Below are 23,204 nucleotides of genomic sequence, written 5' to 3' on the forward strand. Positions count from 1 at the left end.
TATCAGTGAGGAGTATCCTTGCCCCTGTTTGGGATGTTTGGTACAGTTCATGATCTTCAGTAACAAGGGATGACGTACCTGCTGCCATTTGAGGGCGTCAGCACCATTCACCATATCCAGACCGGGGAACAAGAAGTGGGAGAGAGGCCATTCTCTGATCCTGAGGTTGGCAAGTCATGGAGAGGTTTGCAAAGTGTGACCTGCACTGAGACACTCTGTGATTGCAACAACACTTACAGCACCATTGATTCCAGCCCCAGTGTATGTGACATTGAGCCTGGCACTGGAGGGTCACCATGGTATCAGTGCTTTGGTGGTACTCTTCCACCAGATGCATTTGCCACAGCAAGTGTTCATTACTCTCAATGTTGGTAGCCAAGTCTCTGGCTACATAAAAGATAATGATGTTGGTGCTGATAGGAAGGAAAGAGGTGGTACCAATGGCAGGGAGAGATTATAGCCCCATGTGTAACTTCCTATTTTCACCTCTCCCTTTCCCCTAGTTTTATTAAAATTGACAGGTACCTCAGTTCAGCTGTTGGCAACTTGCTTCTGGCTGTACCTGATCTGGAAAGCGACCTTCTTAGTGGCCATCACTTCGGCCAGAAGAATTTGAGGTCCATGCCCTCATGTCACCTTATACTATATTCTTCAAGGACAAAGTCCAATTGTGTCTTCATCCAGTTTTCCTTCCAAAGATGATTTCCCAATTCCATATCAGACTGTCTGTCTACCAGTTTTCCATCCAAAATTACACACAAACATGGAGACGAAGAGATCCCTTTTGCTACATATTAGGCATGCTCTGGCTTTCTACTTAGACCAAGTTGTTTCAGAAAACTGCCAACAGTTTGTGGAAACTGCAGACAGAATGAAATGTCTTCCTGTCCCAGCCCAGAGAATTTCATCATCGATTATGTCATGTATTTTCCATGTTACGACCTGGCAGGGGATCCTGCTGTCCGGACAACTCATTCCACAAGAGTGAAAGGGTCTTTGGCATTGTTTCTAGTGCAAGTGCTTCCCCAAGACGTTTGTAGAACTTCACAATTATTCTATGTTTCTGGATGCTTTTTAAAAGAAATAGTGAGTTGTCAGGGAAGGAGATTGAGGATGAGTAATAGGAAAAGAAAATAATTCCCCTCAAAATGCAAGGATCTGACTTGAAATGAATAATCAAGACACAAGACTAAATAGGTTGACTGTAATTGGAAAAGACATTTAAAGCAGGAATCATATGCACATCAACTTTTCATTAAAGGGACACTAACACACACATAAGGAATGCAGAATATTCAGTTATTTTACTAAACATATATTTAGAAACTGTTTATTAGATGATGCGTGGGAAAACTTTCTTGAGGGTATATGCTGTGTTAATTGACTTAGCTGTCCTCAATATCATGCCCGCTATCTCAGATTTTTAAATCAGATAGAACTTCTGGTGTAGATTGGGATCCTTTTTATAAAACTGTTCAAGAAGTGCTAATAAACCTATTGGCAGATGTTTTCAATATCACATCCACAGGGCAGAAACTTACTACATCAAAAAAGAAGCATTTCTACTAATCCTCCGTAAGTAAGTAAATGTCTATTTGGACATCCTGTTAAATTATTTCTCAACTCACCAAAACCCAGATGTGGGATATGACGTGCAACAGATGCAAAAGAGGGAGACCGTGGAGGACAAGCTTCCATGGATACCTTCTCCAGGTCCCACTGTCCATTGCTTATCTTCTCTTTTCAATTAATTGGTTACCCTTGGGGGAGCTCTCTGAGGGTAACTGCCTGTAGGGAAAGGCTCCACCTCTTCTTTCCCCTTAGAATAGAGGACAATCTGGAAAGAGGGACAGTCTCTCAGGCAGACCCTTGATATTCAGTTCTAAGGGCTCACTCTTCTTTGTGGATTTTATCATCTGTTCTCCTCCCTGAGACATATTGCTTTGCAGTCAGTCAGGGAGCAATACACCTTGTGGCTGTCTCCTCCTCAGTTGGACTATCTCTGGATGCAGCGGGCTCTGAATGGAGTGGCCTTCTTTCTTTTCGCCGCCCCTTCCTGGGTAAACCCCCCCCCCAACTACTTCTTCAGGCTGAACAAGCTTTGCAAGTGTATTAGTGTGGAATAGGCCCACAGGAGCTCGTCAGCTTCCTCCAGACTAGTGTGAGGACATGTACATTGACAGAGGAAACTTAAGATGCTGAGGTTTTAATAGAAATATCTCTGTAGTCTGTTTAATGATTATTTGTTTTTGGCATAAATAACTATCCTCAGCAAAATGAGGCAACACCAAACATTAATAATTGGATATTAATATCTTAGTGATGAAGACACAATTGAGGGGTATGTATTGACTCATAAAAAATATCGGCCAAATTAAGGTTAATGGTTTAAACAAAATATCATCTACCTATGTATACAGAGAAGAGAAAGGGAGCCATTCACTGTCAGATGACTTTTGAGGGATTATTTTATCTGACCGATCAAATAAATGCCTATGTATTTTAGTGTTAGAGGCTAAGAAAGCATTTAATCAGAATGAGTGGAGTTATTTCAGAGCAGTGTCGAGCAATATAGAAGTGTGGATAACTTTCTTAGAGTGACAAAATCTTTATATCTGTAACCTGCTGTGAAGATGGAAGAACAGCTGCTTACCTTGCCAATGGGATCATTTGCTGAAAGAATCTACTGCAACAATGTTGTTAAATGATATCCCGCGCAGAATTTCCCTATATGCTGATGTTAGATGGCTGATGACGTTACTTTGTTCTTAGCCAACTCCTTAATTACCTCAAGGAAACAGTGTTAAAAAAAAAAAAGTTTTGGAACACTGTTGAAGTAGAAAGTTAATAACATGAAGTCTGACATATTGGCCCAAAGGTCCAGTGAGATACTATTATCAATATATATGTATTAGTTATATGAATTATTTATAAAATATTTACAATTTGGAGAATACTAAATACTATTTCATGGATACTACATATGGATATGTAAGGTTGCTTTAAAAAATGAACATTCTATCTTTGGTCACCTTTCTATTCCAGATGCATCAATTTACGGTATTGGGCAAAATACTTCAAAAAGTGCATGGAAGAAACAAAAATTCAGAATAAATGCAATCCTAAACATGAAAGTCTACTTAGATCTGCCAGTTAAATTTGCTTTAATATTAACTTAAAGAAGTGTCAACAGACGGAATGCTGTTTAGCCCATAACAACTTAGCCTGTGTTTCAAGACCCAATATGGCAGTGCTGGGTAACCTGCAGCCCTTGCATGTGGCCTATCGGGGTTCTATATGTGGCCCGTGAGATATTTTGTTTTTCATTGCCCATGTGCAGGGTTGCTAGATTCCACTGGTTTTCACCCATGCAGTTTTTTTCCTACCGGTATTACTGAAGTGACATGAATATAAAGCAAAAACACGTGAAGGGAGGTGCATGCTGACTGCACACAACATTGAGAGCCATGTGTTCCCTCTGCATCCAATTGAAGTGTTGCTATGGGTCAGTCAGCACATCCTGCAAAGTCTAGGTACGCATGTTCAGTTAGTATGCCTATCCTATCATGACATATGTCAATCTTGCATCCCACTGAGATAAAGGAGGGTCACTCGTGGTCCACTCACTAGCCTAGGTTGCCCATCCCTGAAATAAGTAATAGCCACTCTGCTGGAGAGAGGTAAAATATCATACAAATTGAGTAGTTTCCCTTCTGCATTATATCCTAATCTGATGACCAGGGAGACGCGGAGCAAAGCCGCGGAGCACCGCGGGCAGCGGGACAGCCCAGACGTGCCGCGGCTGTCCCGCTGCCAGTGTCCTCAGAGGCTTTGCTCCCCATCTCCCTGGTCTGCTAGTCTCCAGCAGACCAGCAGACCAGGGAAACGCGGAGCAAACCCCGTTTGTAACTGTGGATCTGACATAAGTCGGATCCGCGTAACTCGGGGACTGCCTATAGTTAAAACTATAGTAAAGAACAGAATTGTTAGACACATAGACTAACATAAATTGTTGGGGGAAATTCAGCATGGTTTCTGTAAAGGGGCACCTGGGTCAACATAGGTAGGGGCTCTGCTGGAGCAGCTTCTGTCCATGGCAGACCCCCTGTGGGGATGGAGCAGCACCCTGCCCATAGCAGGCAGGAAGCTGCTCTAGCCTCGCCAATTAAGAGTGACACTTACTGGTTAAACTTTCACATCCCTTGTCTACACTGAACAAATTCCCTAACATGTTATTAGAGCTTCAGAGGGGTAGCTGAGTTAGTCTGTAACTGGAAAAATTAAAAATACAATGAATAGTCTAGCAGCACCTTAAAGACTTAACAAAACATGTAGATGGTATCGTGAGCTTTTGTGGGCACAACCCACTTCTTCAGATGACTGGAGTATTAAAGGTCCAGTTTCAAAATAAATATGGGATGGGGGCAGGGAGAGAGAAGGAAGGGAAAAAAGGGGGGGGGGAAAGGTCAATTAGTGTTCATGTTACATGAAGCTGGGTGAGAAGGTGCAAATTATTCAAGTACCCATTATTTGGTTGGTTAAGTCATTAGGATGTGGAAGGTAGTGTGCTTACCAGGTACTATCTTTATTCATACCTTTGTGATGGGTCCCAAACCTGTAAATGAAATTAGGTTCCAAGGCTTCCCTGTGTATTTGGCTTGTATTGTGCTGTTGCAAGGTCTCTCTCTCAGATGAGATCTCTACAATTTGAGGTCTTGTTGCGTGCAATGTTTAAAAGTATAAACAGGCAGATTGGGTGGATAGAAGACAAAGTGCTTTCACTAGCATGCTCCTCAAGTGCACCGTCAGCCAGCTCAGAATAACATTGCTCAGGCTTCTGCAAATATCTGTTTTGTGTGCACATTGTAAAAGGAACATTGGTATATTACAAAGGATCAGGGAGACAGTCAGTCCTACTGATTAGCTGGCATATACTGCTTAACATGGAGAGAGGTACAGGAAGTTGATTGAGCAACTTGGTGAATCCCTGGCTATTATGAATGTGCCTATTTGCCCCTCTCCTGAACCCTGCCTTCTCACCTGTTCCTGGTTCTGGCCTCCTTTGTCAGTTCATCGTTCCTGCTTTCCTACCTCACTCCAGTTTCTGCTCCTGTGCCCTGCCCTCTGACTCTTGGTTTGGCTCCTAAGTCTGTCTCCAGCAATGAACCTTGGCATGACACCTGACTATGATCCTAGCCCTGAGTCTTGCTCCAGTTCAAGGTTCCTGATTCTAACCATTGGGCATGGTTGCCTATTCCCCAGTCTCTTTAGTGAGATCCAAAAGACCACTGTCAACAGCGGCATGGCTGTAAAATTTAACTCCATGTATGCTGGGAAGTGATAAATTATTGTACTAGGTTTAGGTACAATAATTATTTTGTCATCAAAATGAAGTGTTTTATTAAATTTATGATATTTACAAAATGAAATATTTTGACAGATGTTTAAAGGATATTTCTGTAGTAACCAAAGTGACTTTTGGTTTCTAAAAAGCAGGACATTTTTTGTAATGTTGGCAGCTAGGGTATAGATATAATTTTGAAAATCAACATTCTTGCGGCATTTAGAAAGTGCCTATTATAGTTACTGTAATTGTGGTCAGAAGATCACTGGTAGTACTCTTGGGAGGTGCTGCAGAAGTCTGTATATGCTTTTCTCATTTTTCATCACAGACTTATGGGCATATTTCTGCTGTCAGGAAAAGCTACATCAGGGAGATTTGCCTTATGGGCAAATATCTGATGCCTTTTCATCATAGCCTGAGTTTTTATATTAATCTCCCCTATGTGAATTCATAATCATTCAGTATATATAAAACTTTCATGTATAGTACCATACCTTCTTCCTAGCTTTTTTTTTCAAAAGTATAAAGAAGGCTGCAGATTTTAATTAAGAATCTCTTCTTTTTCATGTTTCGTTAAGGATCTTGTGCACTAAGGCTCGTAATGAGCTCCATTTTCTTTGGAGAGACCATTGTCTCTAAGGCAGAAAAGCTGACACCAAAACATCTGAATATTTGCTATTCATCCAATATTATGTGTCATCTTAAGAGTTCCCTTATTTGTCCTCATTCTCTCCTTCTCATCCCTCTGGAATCAAATCATAGATTAGATCTATAAAACATTTATAGTGGCCTGGAGATGAAAGGAGAGGATGACAGTTATTCACCCTCCCTGTTGGTGGTTATTTATAATAATTTATTTGTAAAAATTCACTGTAGATTGAAATTTTGCATACAGGATCTAACCCAGGCAACAGAAGTGTAGAAGTTCTGATAAGTAAAGTGAAGGTTGTTTGGTCTCTTAAATTTTAGAAAAGGGTAAAACGATGGATAGAGAGTTCTTTTGATGCATTATTGAATTAAATACACTGTATTTATGTCTGAAGCTGATGTTTTGCTGATTATTTGTTCTTATGGATAGGTGCTTTAGGATATTTCTTAAAGGGGAAAAAAAAGCTGTTTACCTTAGAAAATGATTTGTCATGTAATTTAACTCTACTTTTCAACCTCAACCAAAATTATGTATGGCATTTTGGTATATAGACCACAGATGGAGCTGTTACAGTTTGGGGTGCCTCTTTTGTGAGGTGGTAGATGGATAATGTACACTCAAAGTGGATGTACTTTACATTAATTTCTAGAAGCAGGGTTTGATCCAGAACCCTTGAAATGCCCCTGCTTATTGAGTTAGATTTCCTAAATGTTGTTTACAGATCTGTCTTTCAAGGCCCTTCCCTCATTAATGGCTAATCTTCATTTAAATGTTTTACAAGTATAACTATTTTGGTTAGAAGTGTGTGATTTTTTTTTATTGAAGTAGTTATACCAGTGAAATCCCTATAGTGAATGCAGTTAAAGTTCTATAAAAATTACTTATGCTGGCATGGTTATCCCCCTTCCTGTATAGGAATAGCTTTAATGGTAGAAAGCTCCTTTTTACTGCTACTAGAAGATTTACCTGACATTGCTTTAGTCCTTAACCCAATTTTTGTTTTTCTTCATTTTTTAAATCTTTGCTCTGGGGTAGGGCAGGAGATGAGGGATTCAGTATGCAGGCTGTCAGGGGGAGAGAAGAAACCCCAGGCCTCCTCTCACTGCAGCAGCTTGGGGCCAGGTGAGATGTGCCTCTCCATGGCTACTGCATCTTCAGCTGACACAGCCATAAGAGGGGTGCGTGTCCTCCAACTGGGGCAGTTCTGGGTTCATCTGCTCCCTGTACTCCTCAGCCAGAGTGAGGAACTGTGCACTTTCTCCTGGATGCCTGACAAAGGGGAACAGTCAGCAGTGCTCCAGAATGAATGGTTGGGGGGAGCTGCAGCCCCTCCCCTGCCCTTCCTAAAGGGTGCCTGGGGGTGGGAGGCTCAGGGATGGGGCAGGCGGTCCTGAACCGGAGTGGTGGTGGTACCCCAAGCAAGCCTCTTTCACCTGTCTGGTGATTCTGTCTCTTTTCTGTATGGCTTTACGCATCCCTGTATGCACGGAGGTGGGGGAGGAGGGAGCTTCAGGCCCTCCCTCACCCTTCCAACCAAGCCCTTACCTTGCTTTCAGTTGTGTTAAGAGGAGGCTGCATATTAAATTCTGTAATCCTAGCTCTTACTGTCTTACCTTGCAGGAAGAGTTCATGAATGAACAAACAGAGAGATAGACTTGCTCGCTCACTCACAAATAGTAGATAACTGCATTCACAGTAGGGGCGTGCACAATTTTAATATAGCTAAAAAAATACAACTTTCTGGTGTCATGAATGTAATTATCCTTGTGAGGTAGGGAAGTGCTGTTACCTTGCCTTTTTAAACAAGCTGAGGACTAATGGATATCACAGGCAAGCCAGAGGTAGAGCTGGGAATTTAACTGGGGACTCCTGACTCCCAGTCCTGTGCTTTAATCACAGGAATCACACACTGCTCAGGAACCGTAGGGCAAAATAAGATCAGCGTATCAGGAACCCTGCATGATTCCTAAAGTACATGTTTCAGGGAGAGAAAGGAGTGGAGTTTCCTGGTTTTTAAGCACTTAACCATACAACCTCAGCATTTTCTTAATATATTAATTTAATGGGTAAATACCATATATATGTTCTGTACATTTAAGGAAATAATGGTATATGGCATTTATCTTTATGCAAAAATATATTTTGTGGAATCTAACAGATTGATGGCACACATATAAATGCACTATAACATTGTGTAATTATGAGTTCAGGAATGCTACAAAACTTGATGATTATCAGATAGACTACAAGGTAGTGACCCATGAATTACAAATTTGAAATTTTCTTAAACTTAAATTTTAGACTTGGATTTTCCCCACAAATGTCAAAAATTATTAAAAAATAAAAAGGAATGTTTTCTGTGTATAATGAGTACAGGTTAACCATAATTTGGCACATCTTGTTCCCGTGGGTTATTAAGAACCATTCCTACAGGAGTTAGTGGAACAGAAAATGTAAGCAAAATGCAAGTTTTTCCTGTCTTTTATTGCTGTTGTTTTAGCTTCTGCTTGGGTGTTCAGTTGCTTAATTTCCCGTGTTTTTAGTGCAATCTACTTATGTTGCAAATGTTTGCTTCCTTCTCTCTTACCCTTCCTCCAAATGAATCTGCAGGAAGTAATTTCTGTACTGCTAAGGATCTTGCAGAGGAAATCAGATCATTAACATCTGAGAGAGAAGGCTTAGAGGGACTTCTCAATGAGCTGTTGGTGCTGAGTGCCAGAAATGTCCGAAAATTAGAGAGAATTAAAGAAGATTACAACAGACTGAAACAAGAACTGGAGCAGGGGGAGTCTGCCTTTGGTAAGTAGTTCACCAGCTGTTGAGTGATTGAAGCTTTGCTTTTGCTATATTGTGGACAGACCAGTATTCTACTTGATTGGATGAACATCCCTGTGATATATGTGACATGCAGAATGTTCCATTTTTAGGAGGGAAATTTTGGCAGGACCTTGATAAATAGTAGGTTGTACATGCTGTCAGGCTTTGTCTTGTCATTCATGAGTGACATTTTTTTCTAGCTTTGTATATATTAAGGTTGTAGAGTGCTTTTGATAGCTCCCTTAGTCCTGAATCTCAAACAGTATATTGTCCTGAAACTTAATAATAATAATAATGCCTTGTGCATGTACATCATGCATAATCAAATATCTTGTATATACATTTTCTTGTCCCTTTCATCTATGTAAAATATAGGTTGTCCACAAGAGTAAGAACCCCTGCCATTAAAATAATTGAATATGTATTAATTTGGTTTGTTGGGGGGGAAAGCATGCAACCCAGAGAGGGGACACAGTTTTGAAAACAAGAATTTTTTATTTAACTAAATGATTTAGGAAATTCTGCTTGCAAGTCAACATAAGCAGCTTTTGTGGCTTACTGTTTCAAAGTGGAATAAGGAAATTTGATATGAATGCAACTGACAAAGCTGCTTGTAAGTTCTGTTGATTCTCTGTCCTCCTCTCCTGAAGTGATACAGTAAGTTACCAGATCAAGTGGCATGTTGCTTAAATAAAAGATAGAGTAATGTTTGATTTATTACAAATGCAAATATACTGTACTTAACCTTTTGCCTATAAAACATAATCCTATAGTTGAGTGGTTCCCAAACTTTTCAGCATCACACCCCCTTTTTGATTTTTGAGAGATCCTCATGCCCTCCCCCCGACCCCCCGCAAATAGCAGCAAAACTTGTTGAGAAAAGAAAAAGAACTGACTGGGGCAGCAAAACTTGATGGGGGGGGAGGGGTTGGGTCACCTCGCGCCCCCCCCCCCCGGAATTTCTTCATGCCCCCCAGTTTGGGAACCCATGATATAGTTGCTTTCTTGAAAAAGAACTAGAGTTAATTCCAAAGTTTGAAACTCTTTTCCTACTTCAAAATAGAGCCCTGCAAATCTGCAGGTATCGACTTTACATCCTCAGGTATCCGCATCCACCGCTCATTTTTGTGGACATAAATTTTGTATTTAGAACCCTGCAGATTTGTTGATATTTGCTTCATATCCATGGGTATGTGCATCCACGAACATTGATACAGATATCTGCTGATTATTATTGCAGATGCGGATGTGGATACTGAATTTAAATCAACGGTACTGTTGAAAATATTTGTAGGAGGGGAAGGAGGATACAGGCAGTCCCCGGGTTACATGGATCCGACTTACATCGGATCCCTACTTACAAACGGGGTGAGGCAACCCCGCACTAGCTGCTTCCCCCCAGCAGACCAGGGAGACGCGGAGCGGCTTTTCTCAGCAGACACCTCAGCTTGAGAATAAAGGAGTGAGGGAGGTGAGGTGTGGAAGAATAAAAGTGAGCTCTGGAGAAATGTTTGGCTAGAGTTTCCCCTACAATATGTACCAGTTCCGACTTACATACAAATTCAACTTAAGAACAAACCTACAGTCCCTATCTTGTACGTAACCCGGGGACTGCCTGTATTTCCTCTGTGCTACTAGACAGGTATTTATCCTGATAGAGGCTAGAAAAGTTCCAGAAATGTGGGGCAAAAATGTTAATGGTATTCATCCAATGTTTATGTTCTTCAACATAAGCTAAGTGATCCAAAAGTGGTCTGGAAGCAGCTTTTCTAATTATTTAGAGTTGCTAGTGAAATGAAGAGTTTTTTTGATCCTCCAGGTTGTGCCTTTCATATGCTACCTGCTTTGTTAGGGAAAGAGAACTTTGTACAACACACAATTTTCCAAATGGTACAGATGAATTCTTGTTCAGTGAGCTTTCAGACTAATGTTTGTGAGCTTGTTGAAGCAACAGAACTGGCAGCCGTTCAAAGACAGTCTTTTTTTTTTTTTTTTTTTTTTGAAACAATGAATGTATGCAATGAGGCATTATATTGTGCTGAAATTTACTGCTAATTAAAACAATAATAAATTGTAAAGCACTGATATGTCGGAGATTTACTATACAGATTGCAATTTGATTTGTTGTGATTCTACAAGAATAAATGAAGAAAGTTAATTCTGTATGCAGTAAAACCCTGTGGAGCACAAATTGCTGAAAGCTGTGTAAATCATTAAATTATTTATTCTTCATATAGCTACACCATTTTACTTTTGGAAGGAAGACACTCCTTTAGATTTGAGAACATGTGGCATGTGAACTTTAGTTGAAATCAAGCCTCTGGAAAGTGGTAAATATCTTGCATTTAGAAAAAGACACTGAGTTTCAGGGGCCAGTTGTCTTTTCACATAGTACTTTTATGTTTGGAAAATAAAACATGGAATAGTCTAAACTGCAAGATGGCACATTATCATTGAGAAGGCTTTCTTTGTGATTTCTGCTGTCCTTTATTTAATGACGCACGCTGTTTTCTATGACAGACTGGTGATGAGGACAGGGTTTTTTTCAAGGTTATTACTGCACTTAACTTTAGCAATAGGCAATTGAAATTAGTGAGTAACTTGGACTTGGGGATGTTTTTGTGCTCATCACAAAATGATGCATATTTAGAATATCAATGGTAGAAAGGATTGGTAAGTACCCCAGTATTCACACACCTCATTTTTATGATAAACAGGAATATTTTGAAAAACTTACCTTGGAAATAAAGATTGATGTAAGTCCCTGAATGATGGGCAGGAACATTTAGAGGAAGAATATCTACATCTCAAAGAGCAAGCAGAGGGAACTAGAGAAATGAGATTGTTTGTTTGTTTAAAATATGATTGTGGATTATGTCCTCCTGGAGATAGCTGTGGCAGAGTGAAACAGGAGCCCTCAGGCATAGCAGCATCCAGTCACTAAAATGAAGGAAAAACGATGATTGCAAAATGACTGTCAGTGAAATCTGATGACTTCAACAAACCCTTCTGCTAATTGATTAGTATGGTTTGTGAAGTTTAAAAATCTCCTTGGAACTCCAATTGTGCATTGATGCCCTGCTCCTAAAGAACTAGAAACTAAATGATTCTGAGTTATTGTTCCCTCCCAAAATGCCAATATTATAACTATTTAGGAATTTGTAAAATTAATAACCCAAGTCCTTGTTGATTTGAGTTTAGAATGCAATAGCAAAAACAGCAAGAAAAAGAGGTAAAAGAAACAGATTGTCATGATTTTATTTTATTATGTATGTAAAGTCTTTGTCATTTAATTGAGAATAAGCATTTTCATTTTTAAAAATTGATTTGGGACCATTTTTCCCCTCCTGCTTTTCAGAATTGTATATTTATATATTAAGTGTTTCAGAGGGTGCACCTTCGTTGCCATGCTACCTCAAGGTATGCCTCAAGGGTGGCCACAACTCGACTCCTGCGCACACTCAAAAATCTCTAGCTCAAGCTGAGTGGTGGTTTAGAGCTGGCCTATCAGAGGGTGTGGGTTTGAAGCTTGAGTTCTGCTGACTCTTAACCTAGTTACGCAGTGTGGGATTAGCCACTCTGTGCTGCTAATCCAGTCGTTCTGTATGACTCCTCTTAAGTGAGTTGCACTGGAGGGGCGTACATTTGAGCTAACCCTACAATGACAAGAAATTAGTTTCCCTTTTCAAATGTTTATACTAGTCTATTTCAGTGATGTAGTTGATAGTCTTTTATATATAGACAGTCAAACTAGTGGCCAGTCATTGGTTACCTGTCTTCCCTCTCTTGCTTTGTGCTTTTCTTTGCTACTGTCTATCTTTAGAAAAATCATCTCCTTCCCCTATTCTTCCACATCTCTCCTTGAAACCTGTTACTCTGGCAAATCCTTCCTGTGTTGATCTCCTCATTGACTATTTCTGCACATCATCTCACTTGAATTGTTACTTTTTAACTTTGTGAGCCTTTTCAGAATTTGATTTTGTTTATGAAAATAACACCCTTTTGGTAGCTTAGAAGGATCTGTTTTTCACAAGAAATTTGAAACGCTAACTAGAATGTACGTATGTGTTTTTCTTTTCCTTGTGATTAAACTGGTCATCTGTATTGTACTTTATTAATATTGTTGATTTCTCACTGTAACTTCGATATAACGAAGCAGACGTCAAGGGAAGAGATTTAATCACACAATAGTCAGAGCTAGAATTTTAAATAGGACATATCATTAGCATGTTAATGGATTTTTCTCACTTTTTGCCAGCTGCCCAAGTATAAAAGATATTGCAGCTGTAGTGCAAAAATCTGGCTTGTCTTACTATGCTGTGAACTGTCAGGGTTTCATGAAGGAGACTTAAAATACAAAAGGATTTGTAATGAGAACATCATAAGTATTTTAGACTGCTTTGTGTAATAGTGATGTCAGCCGATAACTTAGATGTATTTATTTATACAGGTTAAACCTCTCTAGTCTGGTACCCTTGGGACCTGACTGGTGCCGAACCAGAGAATTTGCCAAACCACGGGAGGTCAGTATTGTCTAGCAGCATTGCCAATACTTCCACTGCTTACTGGGCTCTTAGAAGACATATAAGGGTAAAATAGAGCTAACTAATAGCACAGAACACTGAGAGCCAGCTCTATTATCTGTAAACAAACGTTATGTGACCACGGGAAACTTGGCCACACTCATGATAAGTGAATATCCAGCTAACTAAAATCATGCCACACCACAGATGTTACCGGACCAGAGAATGCTGGACTAGAGAGGTTCAACCTGTATTTTATGATGACATAATATTGATTTGCGTTTCTTTTAATCTAAAAATCTTTACAAAAATGGCTAAATGTTGTTGTTTCAATTTTACAGCTGAAACCAAACCACAGGGAAATGAAGTCCTTTGCTCAAGATCATGTAGTGAGCAAGTGACAGAGCAGGGGATAGAACACATGTTTCCTGACTCCCAGCCTCTTCCTATAACCACTGGAATTCATTAATGTAAATAGATGAATTTGAAATGATCTGGAGACCAAATCTGTCTCTAAAGCAGAGCTCTCATAGTAGGGAAAATCTTATGGTCTTGTAGCCCAAGACCACCCAAACCCTATTCCATACAAGTGATATTTAACTGGAACAGTGAACTATAGCAAAAGGATTAGGAGAGTGAAACAGCTTCCATATGAGGAGACACTAGAAATATTGGGACTATTCAGCTTGGGAAAGAGATGAGTAAGGGTGATATAATTAGGATTGCCAACCCTCCTGGATTTACTGGAAGTCTGCTGAAATCTACATTGGTTTCCCAGTGACTATTAAAAGTAATTTGGGAGATTTTAATAGGCCACAAAAGTCTGATTGGTGGCACAGCAGTACTAAGGCAGAGTCCCTACATGCCCTGGTTCTGTGCAGCTTCTGGAAGGAACTGGCATGTTGGACTCCAAGGCAGAGAGGTAGCCAGGGTGTTTTCACACTGATTCTGCAAGTTTCATTGGCTGAAACTGTGACCAACGAGAACTGCAAGGGTGATGCCTGCAGACTTGGGGCAGTGCACAGAGCCACCTGGTTGCCCCTGAATGTAGGCGCAGAAGGGACATGCCAGACACTTTCAGGAGACACCTGAGGTAATGGCTGCCTGGCCAGAGACAAACAAAACACAGATAAAATGTCTATAAAATAAAAATCCTTGTGACTATGGGAGAATCTAAAGAAGTTCTGAGGGTTTTTTTTTTCTAAACCATTAGAAAATCTCTGAAAAGCATTAGGGTCTCCCTTCCTCCCCTGCTATATGATTAAATTCCCTCTTCACAGTTGCAGTAGGGAACACAAATCTTGCATGGTTATACTGCATACCAAGCAACATTCCCCCTAATTTATACTTGGTATGCAAGTATACTGAATACTAAGCACCATTCCCTCTAATTTTTTCCATGTCTGTGCATAATGAATTTTATTATGTGCATCAATATGGAGGCAATGTGTGATAGGGATGTAAAATCCAATTTAATTAGTTAACCGCTCAAGTATTAAGTTTAAGTTCCACAGGCAGGAGCTGCTCCAGCCTGTCTGCTTCCGGCCCCGCACTGGGCTGCCAGTTCCCGGTCAGTGCGGGCTGGGAGTTGACAGCCTGGTGTAGTGTCCCTCCACCCACAGGGAGCTGCTCCAGGGTAACAGTTAACCATTACCCGGTAAGCATCATCATATATTTAGTAGCCCAATGTCTGTGACTCTGTAACGCTGTACCCTCATGCCGTGGTGCTTGGCTGAGTTCTGTGCCACTCTGCTAGGTCGCCGCGGGGGAGCAAACAGCGCAAGCGGCCGTTTAGGCTCTGCGCTTCCTGTGTTGCATGAGGAGCGTGGAGCCCAAACAGCCGCTTGTGCTGCTTGCCCCCGCACAGGGAGTGCGGAGACCAAACAGCCGTTTGGGCTCCATGGTTCCCCAAATGAGAGGCAGGAGGGGGAGGAGAAGAGAAAGGGAGAGTGAGAGGCAAGAGGGGGAGAAGAGAAGCAGGAGGTGGAGGAGAGCTGAGAGAGAGAGAGGGGGGAGGCAGGAGGAGGAGAGAGACACACACACAGAAATGGAGGAGAATCCTGAAAAACCCCATTGTATGATGGGTTATTGGCTAGTCCATTAAAGATTATGCTTATCATGTAACCAGTTAACCGGTTACCCATTCACATCCCTAATGTGTAGCAGAGACGGGGCTGAGGGGTTCGGACTGTGGGAGAGGCTCAAGGCTGGGGCTGGAGCAGGGGTGTGAAGTCACCAGCTGAGGGGATGGGCTCTGTGATGAGGCCGGGGATGAAGAGTTTGGGGTGCAGACTGTCATAGAGCTGGGGTGGGGAGAGAGTATTCTCTCCCTCTCTTTTTTTCCTTCATCAGCATCTGGGCTGGGATGTGGGGGAGAGGCACCGCTTCCCGCTGCGGTAACTCTGGGTCTGGGGCCATGGGATAGGTGCCTCTCTCCTGGTGCAGCAGCTCTGGCACTGGGGAAGAGTGTCTCCCCACCATCTCTCCCTGTCTGCAGCAGATCTGGAGGTAGGCCAGGGGAGAGGTGCCTCTGCTGGGCCATGCTAGTTCTGGGGCCGAAATAGAACATGTTTGTTCACCTCTTCCCCAGTTGGGCAGGTCCAAGTCAGGGAAAGAGGTACTTTTCCCTGCAGCAGCAGGTTCAGGTTTGGGGGCCAGAGCAAAGAGGCGTCTCTCCCCATTGTGGCAGGTTCTGAGTGATGTGTCTCCCCTCTGCAGCCCTAAGCACCTGCACAGCATTTGATAGACTTTGTGGCCACCCAGTTTAGAGTGAGCTTAGACTCCAACCCCCTGACCCAGCCCTGAGCTGTCTTCTGCATCCAAACTGCCTTCCAGATCTTGCACCCCTAAGGGACCCACACCTCAGACCCTTGTCCCAGGCCTGAGCCCCCTTCCCAGAGCTTGGGCCCTAAACTCCCTCCTGTACTCTGAATCCCTTGGAATAGGGAAGTGTTATTTACACCTTTACGTAACACAAGAACCAAGGGTCAGTCAGTGAAATTAATAGGCAGCAGGTTTAAAACAAAAGTAAGGAAGTGCTTTTTCATATAGTATATAGTTACGCTGTGGACCTTTTGCCAGGGGATGCTGTGAAATGCAAAAGTGTAAATGCATTCAAAAAAGAATTATCTGTGTTCACAGAGGATAGCTCCATCAATGGCTTAGTCAAGATGGCCACTGATGCAACCCCATGTTCTGAGTGTCCCGCTCAGAGGTGAAAATGGCCCAGTGTGGTGTTCCAGAGGCAAAAGGGGCAGCGAGGTTAAAGCGCTGCTGCAGCAGTACTGCTGGATCCAGCTGGCAGAGATGTGACTGGGGAAGGGCAAAAGGGGCAGCTGCGTGGGCCCGGTGATCAGAGCTGCATCGCTTGGAGGGGAGGCGTTTTGAGGTGAAGGGTAGAACTGCACCCCATGTTCAGACAGCAGCAGGAAGTGGAGTGGCCCTGCCCCAGCTTGCTCTGCTCCCCTGGCTCCCAGCTGCATTGCTCTGAGAAGAGGGCTTCAGGGAAGGGTGCACCCCTCTCCTCCCCCCACACGCTTCCCAGCAGCAGGAAGTGGAGTCAAGAGAGCAGAGTGAGCTGGGAATGGGTTGCTCTGGTTCCAGTTATTGCTGGTGAGTGCGGAGTTGGCTCAATCCCTGCTGCCAGTGCCAATCTCCTGCTAATACCTTGGGCCACATCGCTTGGGGGAGCAGGTTTGGGGGAAGCAGTGAAGAGGGGCTGAAAAAGTTGGGGTGTGGAATGTAGGAGGGGGTTGTCCTGGTCCTCATATCCCGCTATGGATGGCCCTGCCAAGTGATTTAAAAGGGCCTGGGGCTTCTAGTTGGGGAGGGGGTCTGCCCCAACCCTCCCCTGTCCACCAAAGACTCAGGCTTTTCCAAAGCCCAGAGCTGCGCCACCCCCTTGCTGAGGACGCTGGGCTTGGTGCAGTGTACAGCGGTAAGTCCTGGTGTCTACTTTCACCCTTGAGCCATATGTCTCTGACAACAAGAAATTGAGACTAGACAACATGGGACGGATCATGCAATAAATTGCCCTGTTGTGTTCATTCCCTCAGAAGGATCTGAGCTTGGACAGCATTGAAAGAGAGGATATTGGGTTAGATAGAACGTTCATCTGACCTGTTATGGCCATTCTTATTTAATTACTTGCCTTCATGCCAGACAAACTGCTGATTTGCATTTAAAAATCCTGTTTGCATTGATTGGCATATCTCAGCTGAGTATGAAGTTGGAATTTACCCTCCTGTCTCAGTTTGCTTTGTTATCACTGCTGGAGGGCAGATTTGCCTGCTACATTTGCTGAATTCCTCATTTAGCTCTGTTCAGCAAATTGCTTCCCATATTACACTTTTTCATTAAGTGTCTGAAGCTAGCTACTACATGGCTACACAAACCTGGAAGAACTATATTTTCTTGATTTAAATGCCAGGTTGTCTTTGCCAGTTCACGTTAAGTAGAACTTTCTTGTGTGGATATTTTAAAGCCATCCATGTGGCATTAAAATGAATAAATAAATAAAAGCCCTTCACTCACAAGTTAAAACAATGTTTTAACTCTTTGTTTTCTCTTGTTTTTGGTCTAATTCTGCCCTTCTTCCTTCTGAACTCCGATTGATTTTAGTGAGAGTTTTGTTTGATTAAAGGTTACTGGTTCAGCCTGTAAATCTTTTACTAGCTTACTTGCAGAATGGCGGAGGCTTTCTATGAGTTAAACTGGTAAGAGCTTTACAGGTTGAAAATGAATGGGACGGATGGGAAGTTATAAAGGAGTCTGGAATTTTCTTTTCAGAAGTACAAGTATGAAGCATATTTGCCATGCTTAGCTTCTGCAATTATTTATTTGATGTTTGCAATGTTGTTCTAGATATGTTGTCCTATGATATTAGAAAGCAGGGGGTAAGTTATATCTTTTATAGAATCAGCGTCTGTTGGTGAGAGAGGCTAGCTTTTTACCCTACACAGACGTGTAGACGAGCTCTGTGCAAGCTTGAAAGCTTGTATCTTTCAACAACAGAAGTTGGTCCAATGAAAAAAATATCATCTCACCACCTTGTCTCTATAATTCAATATACTCAATAGCATGTTTATTCAGTATATTTAAGGGGCTTCTCTTTTAATGAAAGAGAAATCTATACAGGGTTCTGGTTTTTTAATAGAATTTGTACTGGGCGATGAAAATAAAAATATACAGTTATAATTTAGCAAAAATGTACCTCAAAGTATAAGAAATTCTTCCTATTGTTTTTATTATTCAGTCATTGTACAGGGTGCAGTTAACTACTCTGTAGCTTAATATTCATGTGGGTAGCAGAAACCATTAATAGGTATTTAAAATAATACAGGCTTTTCATAATTAAATATTTATGAAGGGGGTCTTTCTGACTCTCTGACAAACCCACATATTCATGGAACAGTATTTGATTTTACTTAACTTATGATGAATGGTTATTCCAAATCATTCTCAGAGAGAATCTTTTTAAAGATATATTTTTGTATTCTGTCAGCTTGGACCAATTTAAGCTGGGTTGGATATCTGCATATAATCAATTAAAAGTATACAGTAACTCCCTTGTGGGAAAGTTTATTTATTTATTTAAATATCTAATATTAATCGTAGCTGATAGAGTAGAGAAAAAAAGGAAGCTTTTTATAGCATAAAATGTTCTATTTTTTTTAGAAAGATCTAGAAGTTCCTTACAGTTAAACCTTACAAAATTTAACTGTTCCAGAAAAAAGCCATCTGAAAAGCCCTTCATATCAGTGTGGTTTTGTGTCACTGGCATAGTTTAATTGATTTCCATGGAACTATTATATAAGAAATGATTTGGTCTAATATGTTTGCATTATCTGCACAAAATAAGTTCTCTGAGCTGAATACATTTCCATGTAGTTTCCACAGTTAATCATATATATGAGAATGATTATTTGATCCTTAGCTGAAAAGATGAACCTTTTGATTGAATTTTTTAAAGAAATCTTTAATGGGAGATGACACAATGTGTAATAGATGGATTCCATTAGAAGGAATCTATTCCCAATCACATTATATGTCCACTTCCAATTTGTACAAGGCTATTTCTTTCTACAGGACCCAATATGTACTCTAGAGAAACTATATTAAATGCTTGTTGCTAAAACTAGAGGTAGAAGGGAATGCTTATGTCTATAGGCATATCTTTTAAAATTGTGACCTTGTCAGATTTCAAAAGGTAAATAGGGGCCCTCATTGATACCTGGTTATGAAATCCAAGATGTTGTGAAAATGGTAATTGGATTTGTGGCATTCTTCCTTTTGAGCTGGCATTCAGCTGATGCTCCAGCATGGTACCGGGCAGCTTTCAAGCAAGATATAAAACCAAGATCCTTAATACTTGTTTATTTTTAAAAGATCTTTTAGAGTAGGGGTTTTATTCCTATTTTACCCAAATTTTCAGTTTGAGTCATTACACTCTGTTTAAATTCCTCCTCCCATTCCTTTTCGAGAAGGTGTGCTTCATTTTCTGGTCTAAATTGTTGTGGTAAATATCTTCCATGCTCCACATCATTAGTAGCAGCTTCTGAATGATTGTTGAAGAGATTTCTGTGTTTATGGCATTTCTGAAACACTTGGAATCTTTCAGGAAAATAATACGACGTAAAAGTTTTTATTTTTGTGAATTTCAAGTATAGGATTGATAAACAATTTAAAACTAGTTGACCATTGTAGCAGAGCAATGGATCTTCTATAGTGAAGACCAACTTTTGGTTTAAAATTGGACTCTTGTAAGTCCTCAGAAAGCTACAAGGTTTATTTAAAATTTGGTGCGTCTCCTGAGCGTGTGGAGTTCTATTAGTTGTCCAAGTTTGGGGCCATTTGACCAAGGGGTCTTAAGATACAGCACTCCTCGTCCAAAAAGGGGGTCTTTTCTTTTTTTCTCAGAGAGAGCAAACTAGGCTCAGATCATCCCACCAGAGTGTTCAACTGCATGCGTGCATAATTACCCCAACAGCATGTATGGTGCCCACCCACCCACCAGCCCTTTGGAAAAAATACAATTTAAACATTATTTCAAAAAGATTTTGCTTCTCCAGTTAGGCTAGTATCAAGCCTCGTGTGCTTATTTCTACTCCTAATTGATTATTCTGTGCATATGCAGGAGGTGGGGAGGCTAACTATCTAGAAAACTGTCTACATCACAGGACCTCAATGGCTCCAAGCACCACTACAGGTACCAGCCCACAACAGAAATCTGAAAACTTAAAAAAAAAATGCATATTCCATATTTGCCTGTCAAAAGGGGATTTTTATTTGGGGAAAGGTAACATGAGTCCTGCAGAAAATTCAGAAGATACAACTATTTTTGCAAAGAATAAAGAAAATGCTCACGAGGACAGGAGGGTGTTTGGGGCAGAAACATAGATAGCAATAAGGGGAGAATTGTAATTAGGGAGTCAGGTGAGGGGATGGGGCAAAACACTGAAAAGGGAGGAAAGGGTGTGTGTGGCAAGTGGGATAGGTGAGAATAGGGCAAGGGTGCTTGTCATCTTAACAGGATGGGGAGGGGAAGCTGGAAATGTTGGTTGGTAGTGGCTACATGTTATAGGGAATGGTGTGTCAGTTCGGTGCATAAGGAGAAATAGACACCAATCTTCTCTCACATGCTTAAATCTAGTGTAACAACCTTGTAATTAAACTGTCAAGATTTTGGGATGAGATTTCTCTCCCCAGCCCTATTGGTAACGAGAGATTGGAAACAGTTCAAAGCACGACCATTATCCCCATTCCACTATCTCAAAATATACAGGAGGCAGGGTAAACACTGAGGAATGACATAGCAATCATGTGGTAAAGACCAATGATCTGGGTCTGTTCCTAGTTCTGTTTCTGGCTTGCCAAGTGACCTTCCCTTCACCTCTCTGTCTGTTTCCCATCTGGAAAATGGGGATAAAAATGTAAAGTTCTTTGAAATCTAGTGATGAAATGTAATATACGAATGTTAAGTCTCTTTGATTATAAACTAGATATAATAGCATATCAGCTGCAACCTTGGATGAAAACTTCAACTACCTTAATGACCTTTAACTCGGACAAAAAAAATTAAGACATTTCTTTCTATTTAAAGAACTAGAAAATTAAATGGCAAAAAACAGTTAACTCAGAGTTAAGGATACCTGGTGATAGCGTGTGCCCTTACAGAACATTGATTTCAGCAAAGCACGGGCAGCGGCAGCCCGGCCCACACCGCTTCCCACGGCTCCCCTTGGCTGAAAGCAACAAACTGGAGCCAATGGGAGCTGTCAGGCTCCGTGGCCAGAGCACCGGTAAATAAAACACACTGGTGCAGCCAGTTAGCAGCTTTTTCAAATTGGCTTCGCGAACCACTTTGAGAAACACTGACTTAAGTCAACATCTCTCTATCTTGGGGTCCCAACCCAAAGGGGGGTTGTAATGCCATTGTAGGATGGGTTGTTGCTGCTGGTGGCAGCACTGCTCTCAGGTCACCCAGTTCTAAAGGCAACATAGAAGTAAAGGTAACAACTCAACCCCCCTAAAATAGGCATGAGACCACTTTTTGGGTTGAGACCCACTGTTTAAGAAATGCTGTGTACTTTTTATACTTTTACCCTATAGTATTGTAGCATATGGTAAAAGTACACAAAAGGCCAGATGATATTGGTAAGACTGGGTTGCAAAGTGGTGTGATTTTTTTCACTGCTGTGAATTTGGTGGGGCTCTACTTTTGAGACTTACTACCGTAGTTTCAGAGGGGTAGCTGTGTTAGTCCGTATTTGCAAAACCAATGAGGAGTCCTATGGAACTTCAAAGATTAACAGATTTATTTGGGCATATTCTTTCATGGGTAAAAAACATGTCAAACGTATGCATGCACAAAGTAATTTTTACCCACAAAAGGTTATGTCCAAATAAATCTGTTTAGTCTTTAAGGTGCCACAGGACTCCTTCTTGTTTTTGTTAGTGTAGGAAATCTTTGCTTAAATTGGAAAAAATGATTAATCAATACTTTATGCTGTAGCCACAGAGACATGGTGAAATATGACCACAGAGCAGAGGTAATAGTTCTTTAGGAATTGTGTTATTTACAAGGTAGTAAAAATGTAATTACATAAGGTGGAGTTTGATCAGCACATTTGGGAAAATAACTGTTTTCTTTTGAAAATTACAAAGGATCTTTAATTACCACAAATACTTACAGCTTCCAGATTTTACAACTTTTATGTTGTTCCCTGATACCAGTATAAATTTAGTATAACTTTGTTTGATCAATGATGTATTGAATATAAAAAATTGTCCCCCTAACACCATGCTACAATCATAGAATACTAGGACTGGAAGGGACTACGAGAGGTCATCGAGTCCAGTCCCCTGCCCTCATGGCAGGACCAAATACTGTCTAGACCAGTGGTCCCCAACGTGGCACCCGTGGGCACCATGGTGCCTGCTGGGGCATTTATGTGCGGCCACCGAATGATCTGGGCCGGCCCTGTCCTGGGCGCACTGCGCATGGGCAGCCCCTACCCCGGTGCTGCGCATGGGTGGCCTCTGCCCTGGTTGCGCGGCATATGCGCGGCGCCACTCCCGGTGCACAGTGTGTATGCAGCCCCGTCCCCGGCAGCTCCACAAGGTTGGGGACCACTGGTCTAGACCATCCCTGATAGACATTTATCTAACCTACTCTTAAATATCTCCAGAGATGGGGATTCCACAACCTCCCTGGGTAACTTATTCCAATATTTGACCACCCTGACAGTTAGGAACTTTTTCCTAATGTCCAACCTAAACCTCCCTTGCTGCAGTTTAAGCCCATTGCTTCTTGTTCTATCCTCAGAGGCCAAGACGAACAAGTTTTCTCCCTGCTCCTTATGACACCCTT

At 41.4% G+C, this 23,204-nt stretch overlaps 1 protein-coding gene across 1 annotated transcript in view; it reads left to right on the forward strand.

Moving 5' to 3' along the window:
* Window positions 1-23,204, forward strand: part of DISC1 (DISC1 scaffold protein) — a 273,630-nt gene that overhangs the window by 120,821 nt on the left and 129,605 nt on the right. The window contains 1 exon segment of the mRNA XM_089777362.1: window positions 8,604-8,792. Coding sequence (XP_089633488.1) covers window positions 8,604-8,792 — 189 coding nt within the window.

The sequence above is a fragment of the Pelodiscus sinensis genome, chromosome 3, assembly GCF_052426305.1.
Source record: "Pelodiscus sinensis isolate ZL-2025 chromosome 3, ASM5242630v1, whole genome shotgun sequence".
In the NCBI taxonomy this organism is placed as follows: Eukaryota; Metazoa; Chordata; order Testudines; family Trionychidae; genus Pelodiscus; species Pelodiscus sinensis.